Source organism: Rhinichthys klamathensis, unplaced genomic scaffold, assembly GCF_029890125.1.
Source record: "Rhinichthys klamathensis goyatoka isolate OS25496 unplaced genomic scaffold, OSU_Roscu_1.1 h1tg000155l_1, whole genome shotgun sequence".
Classification (NCBI taxonomy): Eukaryota; Metazoa; Chordata; class Actinopteri; order Cypriniformes; family Leuciscidae; genus Rhinichthys; species Rhinichthys klamathensis.
The window spans coordinates 638,096-657,178 of record NW_026606690.1 but is presented as its reverse complement, the minus strand read 5'-3'; the positions used below and the strand labels follow the sequence as shown (position 1 = coordinate 657,178).

Below are 19,083 nucleotides of genomic sequence, written 5' to 3'. Positions count from 1 at the left end.
GGAATTGTGAAGTGTATTGACCACAAATATAATTACCACCAAGAGTGTGAACTGATTCATCTGTGAAACCCTGATATCTTCTTCTGAGTGTGAAAGAGTGTTGAAGACGCTGTGTTCCATGCGGTGTGAAGTCCTCTGCATCTCTTCAGCTTCTGAGTGTTGATCCAGCGTAACAGTGGAGGGATTGAACAGTGGGTGAGTGCTGGCCTTATTGCACGAAGATTTGAGAGTGGATTGCGGTGCCTGAATTGAAGTGTCACACAGTATTGGACTTGACGTGAAGTTGCAGTGTGTGGATGTACACGTTTACTTAACCGCCAGTACTCGCCAGTTCACGTCCTCGCCCAGTGTTTGCAGAGCAAAGCCCTCAGGTTGAATGTGTATGTTCCATTTCGGCCACCAGGTCCTGTGATATGAGAGAGGAGTGTGATTAGGGGTGGGACGATACAGGTACCTCACGATTCAATTCTGTGGCGATATGTGGTCCACGATATGATAATATCACGATTCGCGATATTTACGATATTCAATATATTGGAAGAAATTTCATCAACGATATATCACGATATATGTGACTGAAAAGAAAAAGAAGGAATAAGGAAATAATCAGGCACAAAAATAATCAGGCACACGAATATACTTTTGTCTATTTTCGCTATTTTGAACTGAAAATAGCCGCAACGTGACTCATGTTAATGTAATAATTAGTTTACTGTCATTGTGAGAGGAAAAGCCGTTTTCATTATGTTAGGCACAAGATTAATAATGCATATGTACATATTGAGAATTAATATACCGTAAAACTTCCCGGGTTTTTATTTTCCCAAATCGTCGAACTGCACCGGCTTGTATTTGAGACAGGCGTCTATATGAGACAGGCCTTTATAATTTAGTGTTGAGATGTTGTTCATTGAGTTTAGGCGAGTCTCTAATCTCTAAAAATCTCCAAATGCTCCACGTGAAACTGCGGTCTTCCGACCTTTTACTATCGTGTCAATTGATCTTGATTAATATGCGCGAGGGAGAGAGCAAGACAGCGCTCGTGTTGTTTGAAGACGTGAGAGTGCGCGCGCGCGGCCGTTGCGCTCTCTCTGCTCGTAAAACCCGAAGTGTCTCCACACTTTAGAGTGGAAACTAGCGGGTGGGTCTTTGATTATTTTTTTATTTTTTTCCGCCATTCATCTCGCTTCTCTTTTTTTCTGCAATTCTCTGTTGTTGTTAGTTAACTTGTGTTCTTCACCGGCCGCTGTTTGCGCCACTTTACCCCTATTTACTCGAACAGCGCCCCCGCAAACAGAATGGTAGATATGGGTAGTGACAGTGACACTGACAACGGGTAAATTAATCATTTTGTGTTGTAATAAAATATCGATATTGGGCGTTAGTGTATCGATTATTTATTGCGACAGAGAGCACAACAATATATTGCAATATCGATTTTTTTTCCCACCCCTAAGTGTGATTGTCCTGTTTAACTTGTCTTGTCTATCTAAATAGAACGTTCCTCTGCCACCGCCTTCGTGTGTGCTGCCTGTTCGGAGGAGAGACACACCCCAGCCTTAGTGTTGCCGTGGGAACCACCCAGCCCAGCCGTAAGCCTGAGTCTCCATTATACGAAAGGATCATTTTTGTTCTTGTATCAAATGCTCCGTCTATTTAAGATTCTCCTGCCACTGCCTTCTTGGGTGCTGCCTGGTCGGAGGAGAGACACATCCCAGCCCTAGTGCCCGTGTGGAGCAACCCAGTCCAGCCGTAAGCCGATTCTCCATTATACGAAAGGATCATGTTCGTTCTTGTATCAAAGGCTTTGTCTATTTAAATAGAAGATTCGTCTGCCTCGGCCTTCTTGTGTGCTGCCTGTTCAGAGGAGAGACACATCCCAGCAGCAACGCTGCTTGTTCAGAACCACCCGCTCTAGCCATAAGTCCTTACTTCACCGAAATAGAATTGAACCTGCAAACTTGTCTCTATCTTGGATTAGAGGGGACCCTTGTCTCTGGCTGGAGCCGTCAAGGGCGGAAAGGCACCCGGAGGACCTCACGCCTGCTGCTCAGTGACGCCACGGAGGAGAGCACCCTACACGGAGGAGATCTGCCTACCCGACTACCTACCTGGCCGGCAGTGAGTCCCCCTCCTAGACTCCATTGCCCCTGTGCCGGTCATCTACCGAATAGCTGACGCTTGGGAAAAACTTACCTGCTACCCACCTGTCCTGTGGAGAGAGTCCCCTCCTGGCCCGTGGCCCCGGCCCTGGTCCGCCCGGGTCGCTGCCCGCCTGTATTACGCCGAAAAGAGTCTACTTACCACGTTACTTACCTGCACGCCGGACGGGCGTTCGACTCCTTCCTCCTCTGTGGCTGCCAGTAACCCGGGCCCTCGCAGTGAACCCCTCGGCCTCCTCCTCCCTGGAAAGAGAGACGAAGCCCGCATTAAGACTTTTAATTCTTGCTTTTATTCAATAAAGATTGTTACTTTTAGATATTCTTCTTGTCTGCCTGGTCTCTGGTACGCTCCTCGAGGTGGTCCTGGGTTTGAGGGGTGGGCGCAGTCTGGCTTGGCCCCCCCGACCTGTGACATAAGTTTTCACTGCATTCATTTATTCTGACCAAAAGGTAGAATAACAAATGTTAGGTTTAAGTTATTTTGATCACATGCTTTGTGTGGGTTTTTGGGTCGGGAACTCAAATGCACCAGTCACTGTGTCGATTACTTCGACTACTGGGGGAAAGGAACCAAAGTCACCGTTTCCTCAGGTAAGATATTGCCGATATTTTCTGTTATTTTATTTCTACTTATTTTGGAAGATCAGGTAGTCTTTCTTTCACAAAACTAACATGCCGACGTATTTACAGATTTTACCTTGGAAAGATGTGTCGGTAACGGTAGATAAATAATGCGCGTAAAACTCTCCGATTAAAGAAAGTGCGAACTAACATATCAAACTAAATCGTTTTGACGTCGGCCTAGACAAAATATTGCATATTAAAATGTATTATTGTGGTTATGGTAAGGCTCTTATCGTGCACCTTCCCGCTGTGACGGTGCCTTTGACTACTGGGGAAAGGGAACAGCGGTGACTGTGACATCAGGTAAGAAGCCAAAGTTTGATTTAAATAGCCTACTAACCAAATTAAATATAATCAGGGATGTAGTGGAGGCTAAACGCACGTAAACGCCGTTTACGCACCTCCCAATATTCGGAAATAGCGTTCCCCTTCAGGGACTACCGCTGCGTGTAATCGCAGTGGGAAGGCCCTCAGCGTGACGCGTCTGAAGCATGAATGAAATCAGTCAATGGAGAGAATGAGCGTACGGCGAGTGACGTCATCGACCAGGAAGCTATAAATATCCCCTGAGTACACAATACGCCAGCTTTAGTTACTTCAGCAGCTCTGTGTGTGTCTGAATCTGTCGATTGTGTTTGTCTGTTTTGTCAGGAGTTTTCACTATATATATTTTATATAAAAAAAAACAATATGAGCGAGCAGTTTATGTGTGGCTTGTTTGGGAGTGCAGCAATGCCCAGTCGGCTCTCGAGGGAGTCGATTGTCAGCATTGCGAGCGTTTTCCCTTGAGAACTCTGCGCTCGCGGCGATCGCTCTTCGAGGAGAGTGATTTGCTGCGAGCTCCCCGAGGCTCGGGTCCTGCTTCTGTTGAGGCAGAGCGGCGGCGCTTGTCTTGGGGCTCGCAGATGGATCTCGCTGGCGACGTTGAGACGGGCTCCGCCCTATCTCAGCTATCTCCGCCGAGATCTAGTGCCTCTCACCCGGCTCTGGAAGCACGCGCTGCGGCGGTTACTTCTGCCCGGGTGGAGGCACATGATGATGTTGAATTGAGATTTTCCAGTTCTGAGGAGCTGGATGTCGAAAGTTTTGCATCAGAGAAAACTAGTTTATCACATTATACTGCAAATGAAGAAGGTTTGATGGATGTGTTATCTCGGGCTGTTGAAAAGCTGATAAAAAAAAAAAACAGTATCGAGTGGCCAGCTGATAGACAGGTTTCTAGAATTAAAAGCAATCTAGATGATAGATTTCTGTCTGCACGACCTCAACCTTCTCGCCGGTGCTTACCGTTCTTCCCAGATCTTCATGCTGAGGTTTCAAAGACCTGGGTTAGACCGGTTTCAAGCTGAATTTACACAAATCAGTCCAATGCTTATGGTAACATTGTTGGTGCTAAATCTGCTGGTTATGTGACGATACTGTAGGCGGAGGAGACGCTCGCGAGCTATCTCTCTCCTGCTTCATCGTCTTCACTTAAAGCACCGGCTCTTCCACCAAAAAATAAATAAATAAATATATATACCTCTGTGCTGGTGGGGAAGGCTTACTCGGTGGCTGGGCAGGCGGCTGCATGTTTGCATACAATAAAAAAATAAAAAATAAAAAGACTTTTATGCAGGCTTTTCAGGCCGACCTGCTCAAAGGAAAATCTGAGGGGGGTCCCCGCCGAGAGAGACTTGCGTTCACCTCCCTTAAGGGTGCCCTGTCTCTCCCGGCGCCCTCAGGGGCCCGTCCTACTAACCCTGCCGAAACAGGGCGTAGAAGGGTCTGGTGAGTGCTTTCCCGAGGGACGCTCGCCGCCTCTAAGGAGGGTTCTAGTGTGTTCAGACCAGTCGTTCCCTGCTGGTGCGCCGTTACAGGGCACTGTGTCTGTCACGCAGAATGTTCAACCAGAGCAAAGTTTTTCGTCGAGTTCGTCTTCCAAAAGAGCACAGCAGAAGCAGAGTGTCACGTCTCGTGCCCCCCTGCAGAGAAACTGGAGGGACGAGGCGGGCGCTCTCCGGCGCGGCCTTCTCGGGGCAGGACTGATCTGAGGACAGTCATTGTCGCCAGAAAGGCCGCGTCGAAAGAGTCCTGACGGGCTGAACGTCAGGACTCTGAGGGTGGTCCCCATCGGGAAAAACTTGAGTTCACTGCACAAAAACACGGTGCCCTGTCTTTCTCGATGCCCTCAGGGGTCTGTTCTACTAACCCTGCCTATACAGGGCGTAGAGAGACTCGGCGAGCAATTTCCCGAGGGACGCTCGCCCCCTCCAAGGAGGGTTGTGGAGTGCTCAGACCAGCTGTTTCCTGCCAGTATGTTACAGGGCGCTGTGTTTGTCACTCGGGATGTTCAAATCAGATCCGAGGACTGGTTTGTCATGATAGATCTAAAGGACGTTTACTTCCATGCATCTATCCTCCCTCAACACAGGAAGTTCCTGAGGTTCGCTTTCGGGGGCGAAGCGTACCAATATCGGGTTCTTCCGTTCGGCCTAGCACTGTCACCCCGAACATTCACGAAGTGTATGGATGCTGCTATAGCCCCACTGAGGTTACAGGGCATCCGCTTTCTGTACTATTTAGACGATTGCTTGATTCTAGCTCAATCGGAACAACAGGCGGTTCGGCACCGAGATGTCGTTCTTGCTCATATCAAGTGACTGGGGCTGAGGCTCAACGCCAAAAAGAGTGTTCTTTCTCCATTTCAGAGAACCACTTTTCTAGGTGTGGTGTGGGATTCAACGACAATGCAGGCACGATTGTCACCTGCTCGTATTGCTTTGATTCTCGCTGCAGTAGATCAGGTCAAGCTAGGCCAGTCATCCACTGTAAAACAGTTCCAGAGACTGTTAGGTCTCATGGCAGCTGCGTCCAACGTGTTACCTCTTGGCCTCTTGCACATGAGACTGTGACAGTGGTGGCTCAGGACCAAGGGATTCTCCCCGAGGGGAAATCCGCTTCGCATGATCGTGAGTTCGCGACGGTGTCATCACGCCCTGATCATGTGGAAAGATCCTTGGTTTCTGTCCCAAGGCCCTGTGTTAGGAGCTCCTTGTCATCGCGTTATGCTAACGACAGATGCTTCTCTCACGGGTTGGGGGGGCGATCATGGATGGTCGCCCGGCTCAGGGTCTGTGGGAGGACCATCATCGTCTGTGGCATATAAACTGCCTAGAGATGTTGGCGGTGTTTCAGGCTCTGAAACACTTCCTCCCAGACCTAAGGGGCCACCATGTTCTTGTCCGGACAGACAACACATCGGTGGTTTCTTATATCAACCATCAGGGGGGTTTGTGTTCTCGCCCGCTTTACAAACTGGCACGTCAGATCCTTCTATGGTCCCAGGGGAAAATTCTTTCTCTGAGAGCTATTTATCTCCCGGGGTATTTAAATCAGGGGGCAGACATCCTGTCAAGACAGGGGCCGAGGCCCGGGGAATGGAGTCTTCACCCCGAGGTGGTGGAACTCCTATGGAAACATTTCGGTCTTGCCAAGGTAGACCTATTTTCTTCTCGAGAAACATCACACTGCCCGCTGTGGTTCTCTCTCAGCCATCCAGCCCCGCTGGGGTTGGATGCAATGGTACATCCGTGGCCGAGGTCACGCTTGTACGCTTTTTCCCCCGATCGCTCTGCTCCCAGGAGTTCTGGAGAGGGTTCGCCGGGACGGGCTCAGTCTCCTGCTAATAGCCCCGTTCTGGTCGGCCCGGGTATGGTTTGCGGACCTAGTGTCTCTCCTCGACGGCTCTCCCCTAGAGAGACCGATCAGGAGAGATCTGCTCTCTCAGGCGAGTGGGTCGATCCTTCACCCCCGTCTAGAGCTATGGAGGCTGTGGGCTTGGCCTCTGAGGGGGCCCAGCTCATAGATTCTGGTCTCTCGGCTGAGGTCGTTGAGACCATCCTCCAATCCAGAGCTCCCTCCACGAGGAAGTTATATGCCGCGAGGTGGAAACTTTTCACCTCTTGGTGTGGAGAGCGCCAGCAGGACCCAGTTAACTGCCCAGTTGGTACAGTGCTGGATTTCCTGCAGGACCGTCTCTCCACAGGGTTATCCCACTCCACACTGAAGGTGTATGTGGCGGCCTTAGCTGCTTACCACACCCCTTCAAGTGGAGGTTCCCTCGGGAAACACCCACTTATGTCTCGCTTTCTTCGTGGCACCTTGAGGCTGAGGCCTGCAGTTCGCACGAGGGTACCAGCTTGGGATCTGGCCATCATCTTAGAAGGTCTCTCCCTTGCTCCTTTCGAGCCCATCGAGGAAGTTTCGGAAAAGTTTCTTACTCTAAGACTATCCTTTTTCTCGCTATCTCATCTTTAAAAAGAATTGGAGATATTCAAGCACTTTCGGTGGCTCCCTCGTGCCTGGAATTTGCTCCTGGTTGGCTAAGGCCTTTCTCTTTCCGAGACCAGGTTATGTTCCTAAGGTTCCAACTGTTTCTGTTAGACCTATAGTTCTGCAGGTTTTCTGTCCTCCGCCTTTTCTGACGTCAGACCAGGAGAAAATTAATTTGCTGTGCCCAGTTTGGGTTTTAGATGCTTACGTCCACAGAGCTGCCCTGTGGAGGAGATTGGAACAACTGTTCGTCTGTTTGGGTCACCTAAGAAAGGGTGTCCTGCATCTAGGCAAAGGATGAGCAAGTGGGTGGTCGAGGCCATCCCACTTGCTTATGGTTCGGCCCATCAGCCTTCACCTTTGGCTGTAAGGGCTCGTTCCACCCGGAGTATGGCTGCTTCTACAGCTCTTCTTTCAGGAGCTTCTCTTCAGGACGTTTGTGATGCGGCAGGCTGGTCCTCACCGCACACTTTCGTTAGATTTTATTCCCTCGATCTTAGCTCCACTCCCGGGGCTCAGGTTCTCTCGTCGGCTTGTGTCTCCTAATGACACACGACGGGGATTTGGTCGTATGGGGATGTGGGTATTGCGTTCCCACTGCGATTACACGCAGCGGTAGTCCCTGAAGGGGAACGTCCCGGGTTACGTATGTAACCCTAGTTCCCCGAAGGGACGGACGCTGCGTGTCCTGCCATACTCTCGGCATCCCCTTGGGTCGCTGCTTCAGTAACTTTTAAGCTGGCGTATTGTGTACTCAGGGGATATTTATAGCTTCCTGGTCGATGACGTCACTCGCCGTACGCTCATTCTCTCCATTGACTGATTTCATTCATGCTTCAGACGCGTCACGCTGAGGGCGTTCCCACTGCGATTACACGCAGCGTCCGTCCCTTCGGGGAACTAGGGTTACATACGTAACCCGGGACGTTTACCCACCTCCAAAGTGCGTTTATCCACCTCTAAATTGCGTTTATCCACCTCTAAATAGCTATAAATTAAGCTTATGCCGTTTTAGTTTCATATTGTTAATTATTAGTTTCATAGGTTGTTAAACCTAAGACGAACTCTTTCATATTGCGCTGCATTACTGTCAGTGTTGTTGACTATTACTGACGGTGAGGTTGCACTGATGACGCTCGCGCAGCCTCTCGAGGAGACATCTACACAAATGAGCGCAGCACACACACACTCAGTTAACAACATACTGCCTATAAAAAATCTAAATGTGGAGCTTTATATTTTTAACATATGTTAAGCAACCTCAATTATTTTTCCTGAACACCATCACGATTGAAAATGTGACATTGATTTCCTACAACAGTTCAATAAACAGTTAAAATTAAGTCAATTACATTTTAGATGCAATATTGGCTGTTTTTGTTCTGTTTCAGCAGCGAAAATAGTTCCAAACAAAAATCACAGCAGAACCACGGCGCATCTCACAGGAACACTCAATCTGTTTTCATTACTGAATGATTCAGCATTTTGAACGAATCGATTGAGTCAAAGATTCAATGACCCATTCATAAACATCTGTCGCAATCTTGAATGAATCAGCCGTTTGAACAAATCCTTTGAATGAATGAATCAATGTCTCACTCATTAAGACGGTCGCCTGCCGCCACCTACTGGCGGTTTGTGTTATTTTTAAAAGTAGATCATTCTTTCCAACGTTTCTTATTTGTAAATTTAAATCAATTTCATAACATTATTTTATGTAATTGTAATTTTTCAGTGTAAATGATTTAATTTGATCAGCCCTATAGTGTCTTATTATTCGAAATAATTTAATTCATTGATCAAATTTAGGAATTTAAAATGAAAGATGAAGCATACATTTAATAATATTGGGGGAGGATTTCCCTTTAAAGGTGCAAATATTACAATATGCCGATTTAAATATCAAAGCTAATTGAACACTGATGATAAAATTAATACACCAAAAAAAGAAATCCGGACGAGAAACTTTTTTTACTCGGACAAGTGAATGACAGATTTACTTGTCCGAAGGACAAGCGTATGAAAAGGCTTAATTTCGAGCCCTGCCCATAGCAATGTCATCAGGATACACATACACCGGTAGGCAGTGGCCCACCTTACCGGGTGACCACATCGTGGTCCACCAGAATTTATAGTTTACCCACCTCTTTTTTTACCACTACACCTCTGAATATAATCAAACCAAAAAATATGAATCGTTATGTATATAAAACATATTTCTAGAGGCGATTAAATTAACTTATTAACAACACTTTTTAGTCAGAGAAAAAAATATCATGGATAATTAAAATCAGGTTTTAAGGTTGGTTGTTTTTGTGCACTGAAGTAATTAAAATGATCACTGTGATGCTGCCTTTGACTACTGGGGGAAAGGCACATCTGTCACAGTGACATCTGGTAAGATGTTACATTTCAGTTAATCCTCTCAATAACGTTGGCAAGTTTTTAAATATAAGGCTAAAGGTAAATTTCCCTTTCTAGTCCGTTTTGGCTATATAAGGTTAAATATAAGTCTAAATAGTCCAATATCTGGGTTATATAATAATAAATGGGGGTTACATATGACATAGCTGCTATTTTTGTACAATATCCCCGGGTAAAGTGTCAGTGTGACAATTGCTTTTGACTACTGGGGAAAAGGAACCTTGATCACTGTCTCGTCAGGTAAGAAAAATACCCACCTAACAAATCAAAATCTGATCTAATACGATAAATGTGTGCGCAGTTATTTTGTCGAAAAAAAAAAAATGTTTTTTTTAGATTAAACATTAAAGCAACAGTTCAATGTCGAGTTTTTCTTGTTATGCGATTAGAACAATTAAAGTCAGGACATTAGTCTAAAGTAATTTGCTAGAAACGCAAAGATTCAGATTATGAATAATTCAATTCTAAATAATTTTATTTGCGCATTTAAATAAAACGAGGGATTGGCTAGGTCGTTCAACAAACTCGGAGCGTTGTATTTTTATACTGCACTGTAACATTAAAAGGATATTGTGTAACTGGGCTTTCGACTACTGGGGAAGCGGCACCAAAGTCACCGTAACAAACAGTAAGATTTTATGATTAATTTCAAGGACATTTGTATCGTTAAAAAAGACAAAATTTCACGTGTGTTTTATTATTATATAATAATAATAATAATAAAACTTTATTACAGACTCACCGGTCCAGATAAAACAAACAAGACAGTACACACAATACAATATAATAAAAAACAAATACAACTTCAGAGGAGACAACTATACCAATGCTTCCATAACTTGGACTTATACCGTGTAGTGCTAAACTTGATATTGGTCAATGCCACAATTATATAATTCTCTGAGTTATTCAGCCGACATATAAATTTGTACATAACATTTCTCAATGTGGCTTGCAGATTATAATTTTTTATTATTATTATTATAGCCTATCTTTAAAAGAGTTAGAGTTTCTATTGGAAACTGTCTTAATTTAGCTGTTGTCCATTTCACTAAAAGACTACATACTTTTATAAAAAATTTTCATCTGTTTAAAACGAACAAAAATACAACAGTATTTTTAAACGACTCATTTCGTTGTACATTATTCTCACATGTGTTGCCTTAAACTGCTCAAATATTAGACGCTGAAAACAGCCAGAGCAAAGACTAAAAAGCCTAACTAAACTGTAACGTCTCTGGGTCGTTTTAAATTTATGCACTGCTATCCACTAATATAATGTGTTATATTCTAAATTGTTGATTGCATACCGATACTATTAAATAATAATAATAATAATAAACTGGCATAGCTTACTGATTTACAAAGGCATCTGTCAATGCATGAAGATGACAATTGGAGATTTAAAAGAATGTTTTTTGTGGAACAACTGATATTCAAGAAATTATTTCAAGCACAATGAAAAGAAAAGAAAAAAAAAGTTCTGGGGGTGTTTGGTTTTTTGGGCTATTTATTTTTTAATGATAAATTTGTCGTTTTTTTTTTTTTCATATGATTTTAGTTCAAAGTTACAAACTGCTGTATTATGCTTTTATTTAAAATTCTCAAAAGGTTGGAATTTTCATTTCATTTATTTTTTAATTTACACTCCATAAGTTACAATAACTGTTTCATTTGAATCAAAATGAAAAGTCATTATGCAGTCATTATTCTGTGGCCTAATAAATTATTATTCGTTTAGATAATCCTTTAGTATTTATTATATGTCTGATAATAAATATGACTATAAATATGCTATATGACATATAGCATCTACATTGTTCAAAATAAAGGTTCTTAAAGCTGCAGTAGGGAGTTTTGAGAAAACGTTGACTTAGCCTGAAAATTTGAACAAGCACAACTTCCAGGTCCCACCCCCTTGCTCTCTGCTGCGCTCCAGCCCTCCCTCCACAGCTCGTCCTCCACAGCTCGTCCTCCACAGCTCGTCCTCCACAGCTCGTCCTCCACAGCTCCTCCTCCACAGCTCGTCCTCCACAGCTCCTCCTCCACAGCTCCTCCTCCACAGCTCGTCCTCCACAGCTCGTCCTCCACAGCTCCTCCTCCACAGCTCGTCCTCCACAGCTCGTCCTCCACAGCTCCTCCTCCACAGCTCGTCCTCCACAGCTCGTCCTCCACAGCTCGTCCTCCACAGCTCGTCCCCCACAGCTCGTCCTCCACAGCTCCTCCTCCACAGCTCGTCCTCCACAGCTCGTCCTCCACAGCTCGTCCTCCACAGCTCGTCCTCCACCCTCCACAGCTCGTCCTCCACAGCTCGTCCTCCACAGCTCGTCCTCCACAGCTCGTCCTCCACAGCTCGTCCTCCACAGCTCGTCCTCCACAGCTCACAGCTCGTCCTCCACAGCTCGTCCTCCACAGCTCGTCCTCCACAGCTCGTCCTCCACCCTCCACAGCTCGTCCTCCACAGCTCGTCCTCCACAGCTCACAGCTCGTCCTCCACAGCTCGTCCTCCACAGCTCGTCCTCCACAGCTCGTCCTCCACCCTCCACAGCTCGTCCTCCACAGCTCGTCCTCCACAGCTCGTCCTCCACAGCTCGTCCTCCACAGCTCGTCCTCCTCAGCTCGTCCTCCACAGCTCGTCCTCCACAGCTCGTCCTCCACAGCTCGTCCTCCTCAGCTCGTCCTCCACAGCTCGTCCTCCACAGCTCATCCTCCACAGCTCGTCCTCCACAGCTCCTCCCTCCACAGCTCCTCCTCCACAGCTCGTCCTCCACAGCTCCTCCCTCCACAGCTCGTCCTCCACAGCTCCTCCCTCCACAGCTCCTCCTCCACAGCTCCTCCTCCACAGCTCGTCCTCCACAGCTCCTCCTCCACAGCTCCTCCTCCACAGCTCGTCCTCCACAGCTCGTCCTCCACAGCTCGTCCTCCACAGCTCCTCCTCCACAGCTCGTCCTCCACAGCTCGTCCTCCACAGCTCGTCCTCCACAGCTCGTCCTCCTCAGCTCGTCCTCCTCAGCTCGTCCTCCACAGCTCCTCCCTCCACAGCTCCTCCCTCCTCAGCTCGTCCTCCACAGCTCCTCCTCCACAGCTCGTCCTCCACAGCTCGTCCTCCACAGCTCGTCCTCCACAGCTCGTCCTCCTCAGCTCGTCCTCCACAGCTCGTCCTCCACAGCTCGTCCTCCACAGCTCGTCCTCCACAGCTCGTCCTCCACAGCTCGTCCTCCACAGCTCGTCCTCCTCAGCTCGTCCTCCACAGCTCGTCCCTCCACAGCTCGTCCTCCACAGCTCCTCCTCCACAGCTCGTCCTCCACAGCTCGCCCTCCACAGCTCGTCCTCCACAGCTCGTCCTCCACAGCTCGTCCTCCACAGCTCGCCCTCCACAGCTCGTCCTCCACAGCTCGCCCTCCATAGCTCGTCCTCCACAGCTCGTCCTCCTCAGCTCGTCCTCCACAGCTCGTCCTCCACAGCTCGTCCTCCACAGCTCGCCCTCCACAGCTCGCCCTCCACAGCTCGTCCCTCCACAGCTCGTCCTCCACAGCGGAGCCCGTCGTGAACGCGCAGGCTAGTAAACAGGCCCACCGATGACGGTGGATAAAAAGTTATATGGCACATTCACTAATAGGAACTAAACGTCAACAATATGCTTTACATTGACTATGGCCTGCCCATACTTTGACTACAAACTTGGTCCTCAAATCATTATGTATTTTCCAATAGCCTACATGTAACTTTATAACGTTGCACTCTTTCTATAAGTTATAAATAGCTAGTAAGATAACGTTAATATAACGGTAACTAACGCTACAGTATGTAAGTAATTATTCTAGCGATATATAATGCTAGATAAGGTGTGCTAGTACATTATTTCAGCAACATGACAAGCCAGTGAATTAGCAGGTTTCAATTGTTGCTTAGCAGAGTGTGTGACATTTCATCTACATGTTATGCGGCTAGAGTTTTGACACCGAGTCAATGGGCTCTGTGTAATTCTTTCTTTTTCGCTTGTTTATCGTCATCAGTCTTTTTCCTTTTACCTCTTTGTTTTATGAGCAGGTGTCACTCGAGAATCGGCAGTTTAGGTTGTTTCTCCGTCATAAGCACAGCTGCAGCTCGCCGGCAATCTTGAGTTTGAACGACGGCTCGCGCTCCGGCGCTCGCGCTGTGCAAGAGAGGGGTGTGATCAGCGCATACACGAGCGTGATTGACACTGCTAAGACACTCCTCCTGGCTCTGATTGGTTGTTTCTGACCGGGAGCGTGTATTTCTGCAAATGGCAATAGGACCACTGAGAAGAGCCAGAGGAGCTTAATTTTTACACAGATTATCTGTCTCATATTCTACTGTCAGGACATAATGACAGTTTTAGCAAATACATGTTTTCAAAAGTTACCTACAGGAGCTTTAAATGACATTGATGAATAAACTTTAACATCCATGGAACCTTTCCATTGCACAAAAGATTTTTTAGATTATTAAAATATTCTTCACACTAAGAAAATAAATGTTTCTTTTAAGAACTGTTCACTAAGGTTCTTTGAGGAACCCAAAATAGTTATTTATCAAGGGTATTGCTGTAAAAACTCCCTTTTGGAACCTTAAAATGTTTCCGCTAATTCGTGAGATTTTATGTTTTACGTGACCGATTCAAATTAGACCAGTTTACTTGTTAAAGTAACTTGCTTTAAAAAGTTGTCTTGAAGAAGAAGAAAAGATGACTTACTTGCAAGATAGCCTAGTCTCAGTTTATCAACATGGCAGGACTCTGATGCAAACCGAAGATAGCGGTGTAATCTCAATCAATTTATTTTTTATTTTTTTATTCATTCATTCATTCATTGGTTTGTTCGTTCATTTGGCATGGCCTAATAGTGTTGCACATGTACAGTATGTTACGTTATATGTTGTTGTTTATATATTGTCTGAGAAAGATGTGATGTCTCTACAGCTCAACCATCGGCGCCGGAAGTCCATCTTCGCCCTGTCTCAGTGTTCTGCTGATTCTAGTGGGTTCCTCGCCGTCGGCTGCTTGACCAGAGGTTTCTCCCCTGCGGACTCACTCACTTTCAAGTGGAAGGCTCCTGGTGATAAAGATCTGGATACTTTCGTGCAGTATCCAGCGTTTGGGAGTGACGGAGACTATACCAAAATCAGCCATCTGCGTGTGAAAAAAAGCGTCTGGAATCCTCAAAACCCTTACATATGTGAAGCTTCAAATTCAAAAGGCACTTTAACAACTAAAGTATTTCGAACAGGTAAGTCACATCTCTAAAATGTCTAACATTTTACATTTTAGCTACTTCACGTGTTTCTCTAATTGCTGTTGGGTCTTGTATATTGCTGTTGGGATGATGTTTCTTTTTGGAGGGTCATGTTTGAATAGACATTTTTTTACACTCTTTTAGTTTTGTCAGATCATTGATTAAATGATTTAATGCCAATTAACCTGCTGTTATATTTTTGTGCATGTCAAGCAGTTGTCCTTAATCAAAGTCTGACTGTGAATGTTTACACTAGCTGAGAACAACAAGGCTACATAGGTCTAAAAAAATGTAAGAACAGAAAAGCACATAATATGCATAGGCTTTCAGAAATACTTTTTCTCTGACCTCATGCCAGGGAATACAATGGCATATGATATTTCTTATTATTATATATATATAAATTACACATGTACATATGTAAATTACACACACACACACACATATATATATATATATATATATACATATGTATGTATAAATATAGGCTACAACATTTGACATTGACGTTCAAACTCAGCTAAGAGCATCTATGTGCTTTGCTTAATAAAGCATGTTGCACTATTTGAAAATCTGTCAGTTTCAAATGGATGGACAAGGGAAATGCCTTGACTGATTTCATCCAGTACCCTATAACAACTGGAGACAAGATGTTGAAAGTCAGCCACATAACTATTAATAAAGCGAAATTGAATCAAAGTAAAACTATGTGTACTGCAGTACACCAATCAAAAACTGTCAGTGAAGCATTCATAACAGGTAACAACAGACATTAACAAGATGGATATTTAACTAAACTGTTGTGGTAAAATTAGAGAAATTTTAAGATTGCAAAATGTCAGATGTCCTCAGTTTCATTGTGCATAAACCTTGTTTTATTTGTAGTGAAACCACAAACACCAACCCTGAGCTTGGTTCCTGTTACAACTCCAAAAAGTACATCTGTCATGTGTGTTATTGAGGATTTCTACCCCAAGAATCTCACTGGACAATGGAAAGTAAATAATAACAGCACGAGCCTAAAACTGGAAAGCAAACTAAATGAAGATACAGGTCTTTACACAGCATACAGTTTTTATGAAGTCAGCAGTAATACATGGAATGCAAATAATTCCTATTCCTGTGAGGTCACACATCAGGGAAAAACGATTATTGAGAAGAAGAACTTTAAAGGTAAATCATTTAATGTTGGTTTGCTAGTTCACGCTCTCACTTCTATTTCAAATTCACAAGGCTACACTCCTTCAAACTAATTTCAATTCACAGATATACACATAAATCCAAATGTACACATGAAGTCATATACTTTCTTACTCCCTTGTAGCTTGTAAATTCACACTGACGCTGAATCCACCCATTGAGAGAGAACTATTTGTCAATGATAAAGTTGTCTTGGAAGCTGTTGTTTCTGGAGATGTACAAAATACAGTGCAAGAAGCTTCAGTGTCATGCACAGTGAAGAATGAACCTGTAAAAAGTGAGAATATCAGACCAGGAAATGTCTTTACTGACACTTCAAACTTGCAGACAAGAATCCACAATGTCACCATTGATAAAAAGACATGGTTTGATGGTGAAAAGGTCACCTGCACCATCCGTGACGCAAATAATAAGAGAGACATCAAGCAGGGGATCCATTTTGATAAAGGAGGTAAGTCAATGTTACTTCCAAATAATTGACTTTGTGGGTGTATGTGCATTTATAGATGCAATTAAACTTTTATTAAATACTTTTTTTTATTTTTATGTAATACAACAAATTATCTGGCAAAAATGGCAAGCCCATTTGAAATGGTTTAGCTGTCAAAAAGCTTAGACTGTCTTGATACACTATTGTTATTCATTATTGTTTGATTCTTCTGTTTGTTTAATGAACCTTTATCACTTCCTTTAAGATGGACAGAAACCCACTGTTACCATTTACAGACCTGATACTAGCAACAGTGTCAGCGACAGTGTCTCTCTGGTGTGTGAGGTCACAAGCCATACACTGGGTGATGTCTATATCATGTGGAAAGTGGGCGAAGAGCCTTACATAGAGGCCAGCACCAGTGTTCCTATTCATCAAAAGAGCTCCACGTCTGTTCTCAGCATCCTAACAGTGTCAAAACAAAAGTATGATCCTCTAACCACCATCACCTGTGCCGTCAAACACGCCAACATGGACGATGAAGGATCTCCATTACAAGTGTCAACCAGCAAAAGTAAACACAGAATGTCCAGTTTGTGGCCATGATCAAATGCTAACTTGTATCTGTTCGTTTGTACATTTTCCAGTGCTTATGCTCCCTGTTGCTCACTTGTCAGATTATCTGTCTTTGATGTTTTTGTTCATTGGTCATTGTTCTGCTTGTATCACTTTACTGCATGGGTCAAACTTCCAAGCCAAATTCACTCAAAACTATGCTTGATTTGTTATTGCATGAAAATAAATATGAACAGAAACTATAGTCATCATAACATCATAGTGTGAAAAAAAAAAAAGTTTTCAAGAGCAAAAATTTGTTCTGACCTGCGTGAGTGTAATGTTTTTGTTAAAATTGCGCATTTATGTTTTGTCCTGTGCTTACTGTACCGCTGGAGCCTTTCCATGTCCTCTGATGTAACAGTTTCATGTTCTATGTTTCAAATCAAAAATATTTCATTTTGGTTTGACATTTGTTGTTTTACAATTGTAAGCAATAAATCTTTGTGTTTGCAACTTTGCATGATTTAGTCCAGCTCTCATTTGGTTCTTATAATCAGAAACTTTGTATGCTTTACATTCTGTCCCTGTTTCATCAGTATTTTTAAAGAAATTAGAATATTTTTGTGACTCTGCACATAGTAAAGCCACTTATGGTGACCACCAAAGTCACCAGTAAATATTGACATTTATAATCAATAAGGCATGTTTTGTTTTAAGGATGTTGCAATATTTTATGTGTACTTGTATTAGTATGTCAGTATTAGTTAATGTCTGAGATGATTGAGCATATTTTTATAAATTGCATGGTAAAATGCAGAAACAACGAGTAAGAGACAGGACAATGTTATATGTTTGTCACTTCTGTGTACATTTAGCAGTGTGTGCATATGAATGTATGTGAGTACATGCTGGCAGTACATGTGGCCGCCATGTGCTTAATTATACAGTAACTAGAAGCCTAGTAAGAGTCATTGGACTTTAAATTCAGGATGTGTGATTTATGTCTGCATATATGTATTGGACAATGTGCTTATCCTGTTCATATGTCCCATTAGCATGTGTTTTCTTTTCCAGGGGAGCCACCTGAGCCGGAGAAGGGCTTTGCTCTGAATTGTAATAAAGATGTTCTGGAGGAGGATGAGTTCAGAAGTCTCTGGTCCACTGCCACTTCCTTCATCTTCCTATTCCTCTTTTCTCTGACATACAGCGCTGTACTTAGTCTTTTCAAGGTAACCCAAACATAACTAAATTGACTGCAGAGCATTTTTAAGAAGATGATACATAAGATACTGTTACACTTTCACTTTGGATTGCATTATGTAACTAAAATGGGTTTTTATTATTGATCTTATTGACTTTTTCCAGATGAAGCACTGATGATTTTTAAAAAGAACTTCTGAAGACTCCAAGGTTTCTTATTCTGATGTTGAATCTACATAATTTGCCTCTATTCACATTTTTTAAAGACATTGACAAATATGTAATCAGTCTTCACACTCATCAGTAAAGTCTTATTGTGTCTATTCTTTCAGGTTATCTAGATTATTTTCCTTCAAATATTTTTATGTGGCAAGAGACATTATCTTGCCGTTTCAGTAGATGTTACAGGGATAGGTCCTTCAGAACATAAAATGTGTGAGTATTACTTATACATACACTGAAAAAAATGGTGAAATTGCCAAATTGATGTTATTGCAATAAAGGGCAAGTCACACACTGAAATGTTAAAGTAGAAAGACTGAAATAGTATTTTCTTGAAAATCATACTCCAGTAAAAAATCATTTAAGTTAATCAAGTTTAAATCATAAATCAATTTAATCATTTAATTTAATTATTTAATTTGTTAAAAAAAAATTTTTTTATGACTTTAGACGGCAAATATATATACCGGTATGTGGGTCATTGACAAATATGGCTTCAAAAAACTTTTCGAAAACTGATGCAATGCATATGTTTGAGTCATGAACAATGTGTTTAAACAAGTTTCAGTTTTTAACTAACATTTCAAAGTGTTTAAATAAATACATTTTTATGTCAGGCGGTATAACCAAATATAGTTGTACCACCTGACATGGAAAGTGTACCAACCTACCCATACTTGAAATCAGCAGTTTT

The 19,083-nt window shown here is 43.5% G+C and overlaps 1 gene segment (V, D, J or C); it reads left to right on the top strand.

The window, feature by feature from the left end:
* Nucleotides 1-2,651: 2,651 nt before the first annotated feature.
* Nucleotides 2,652-18,481, top strand: LOC130090931 (Ig mu chain C region membrane-bound form-like). The segment is given in 7 exon segments: nucleotides 2,652-2,753; nucleotides 14,467-14,773; nucleotides 15,665-15,952; nucleotides 16,104-16,430; nucleotides 16,675-16,983; nucleotides 18,042-18,196; nucleotides 18,333-18,481. Coding segments are annotated over 7 exon segments (1,500 nt in total).
* The last annotated feature ends 602 nt before the right edge of the window (nucleotides 18,482-19,083 follow it).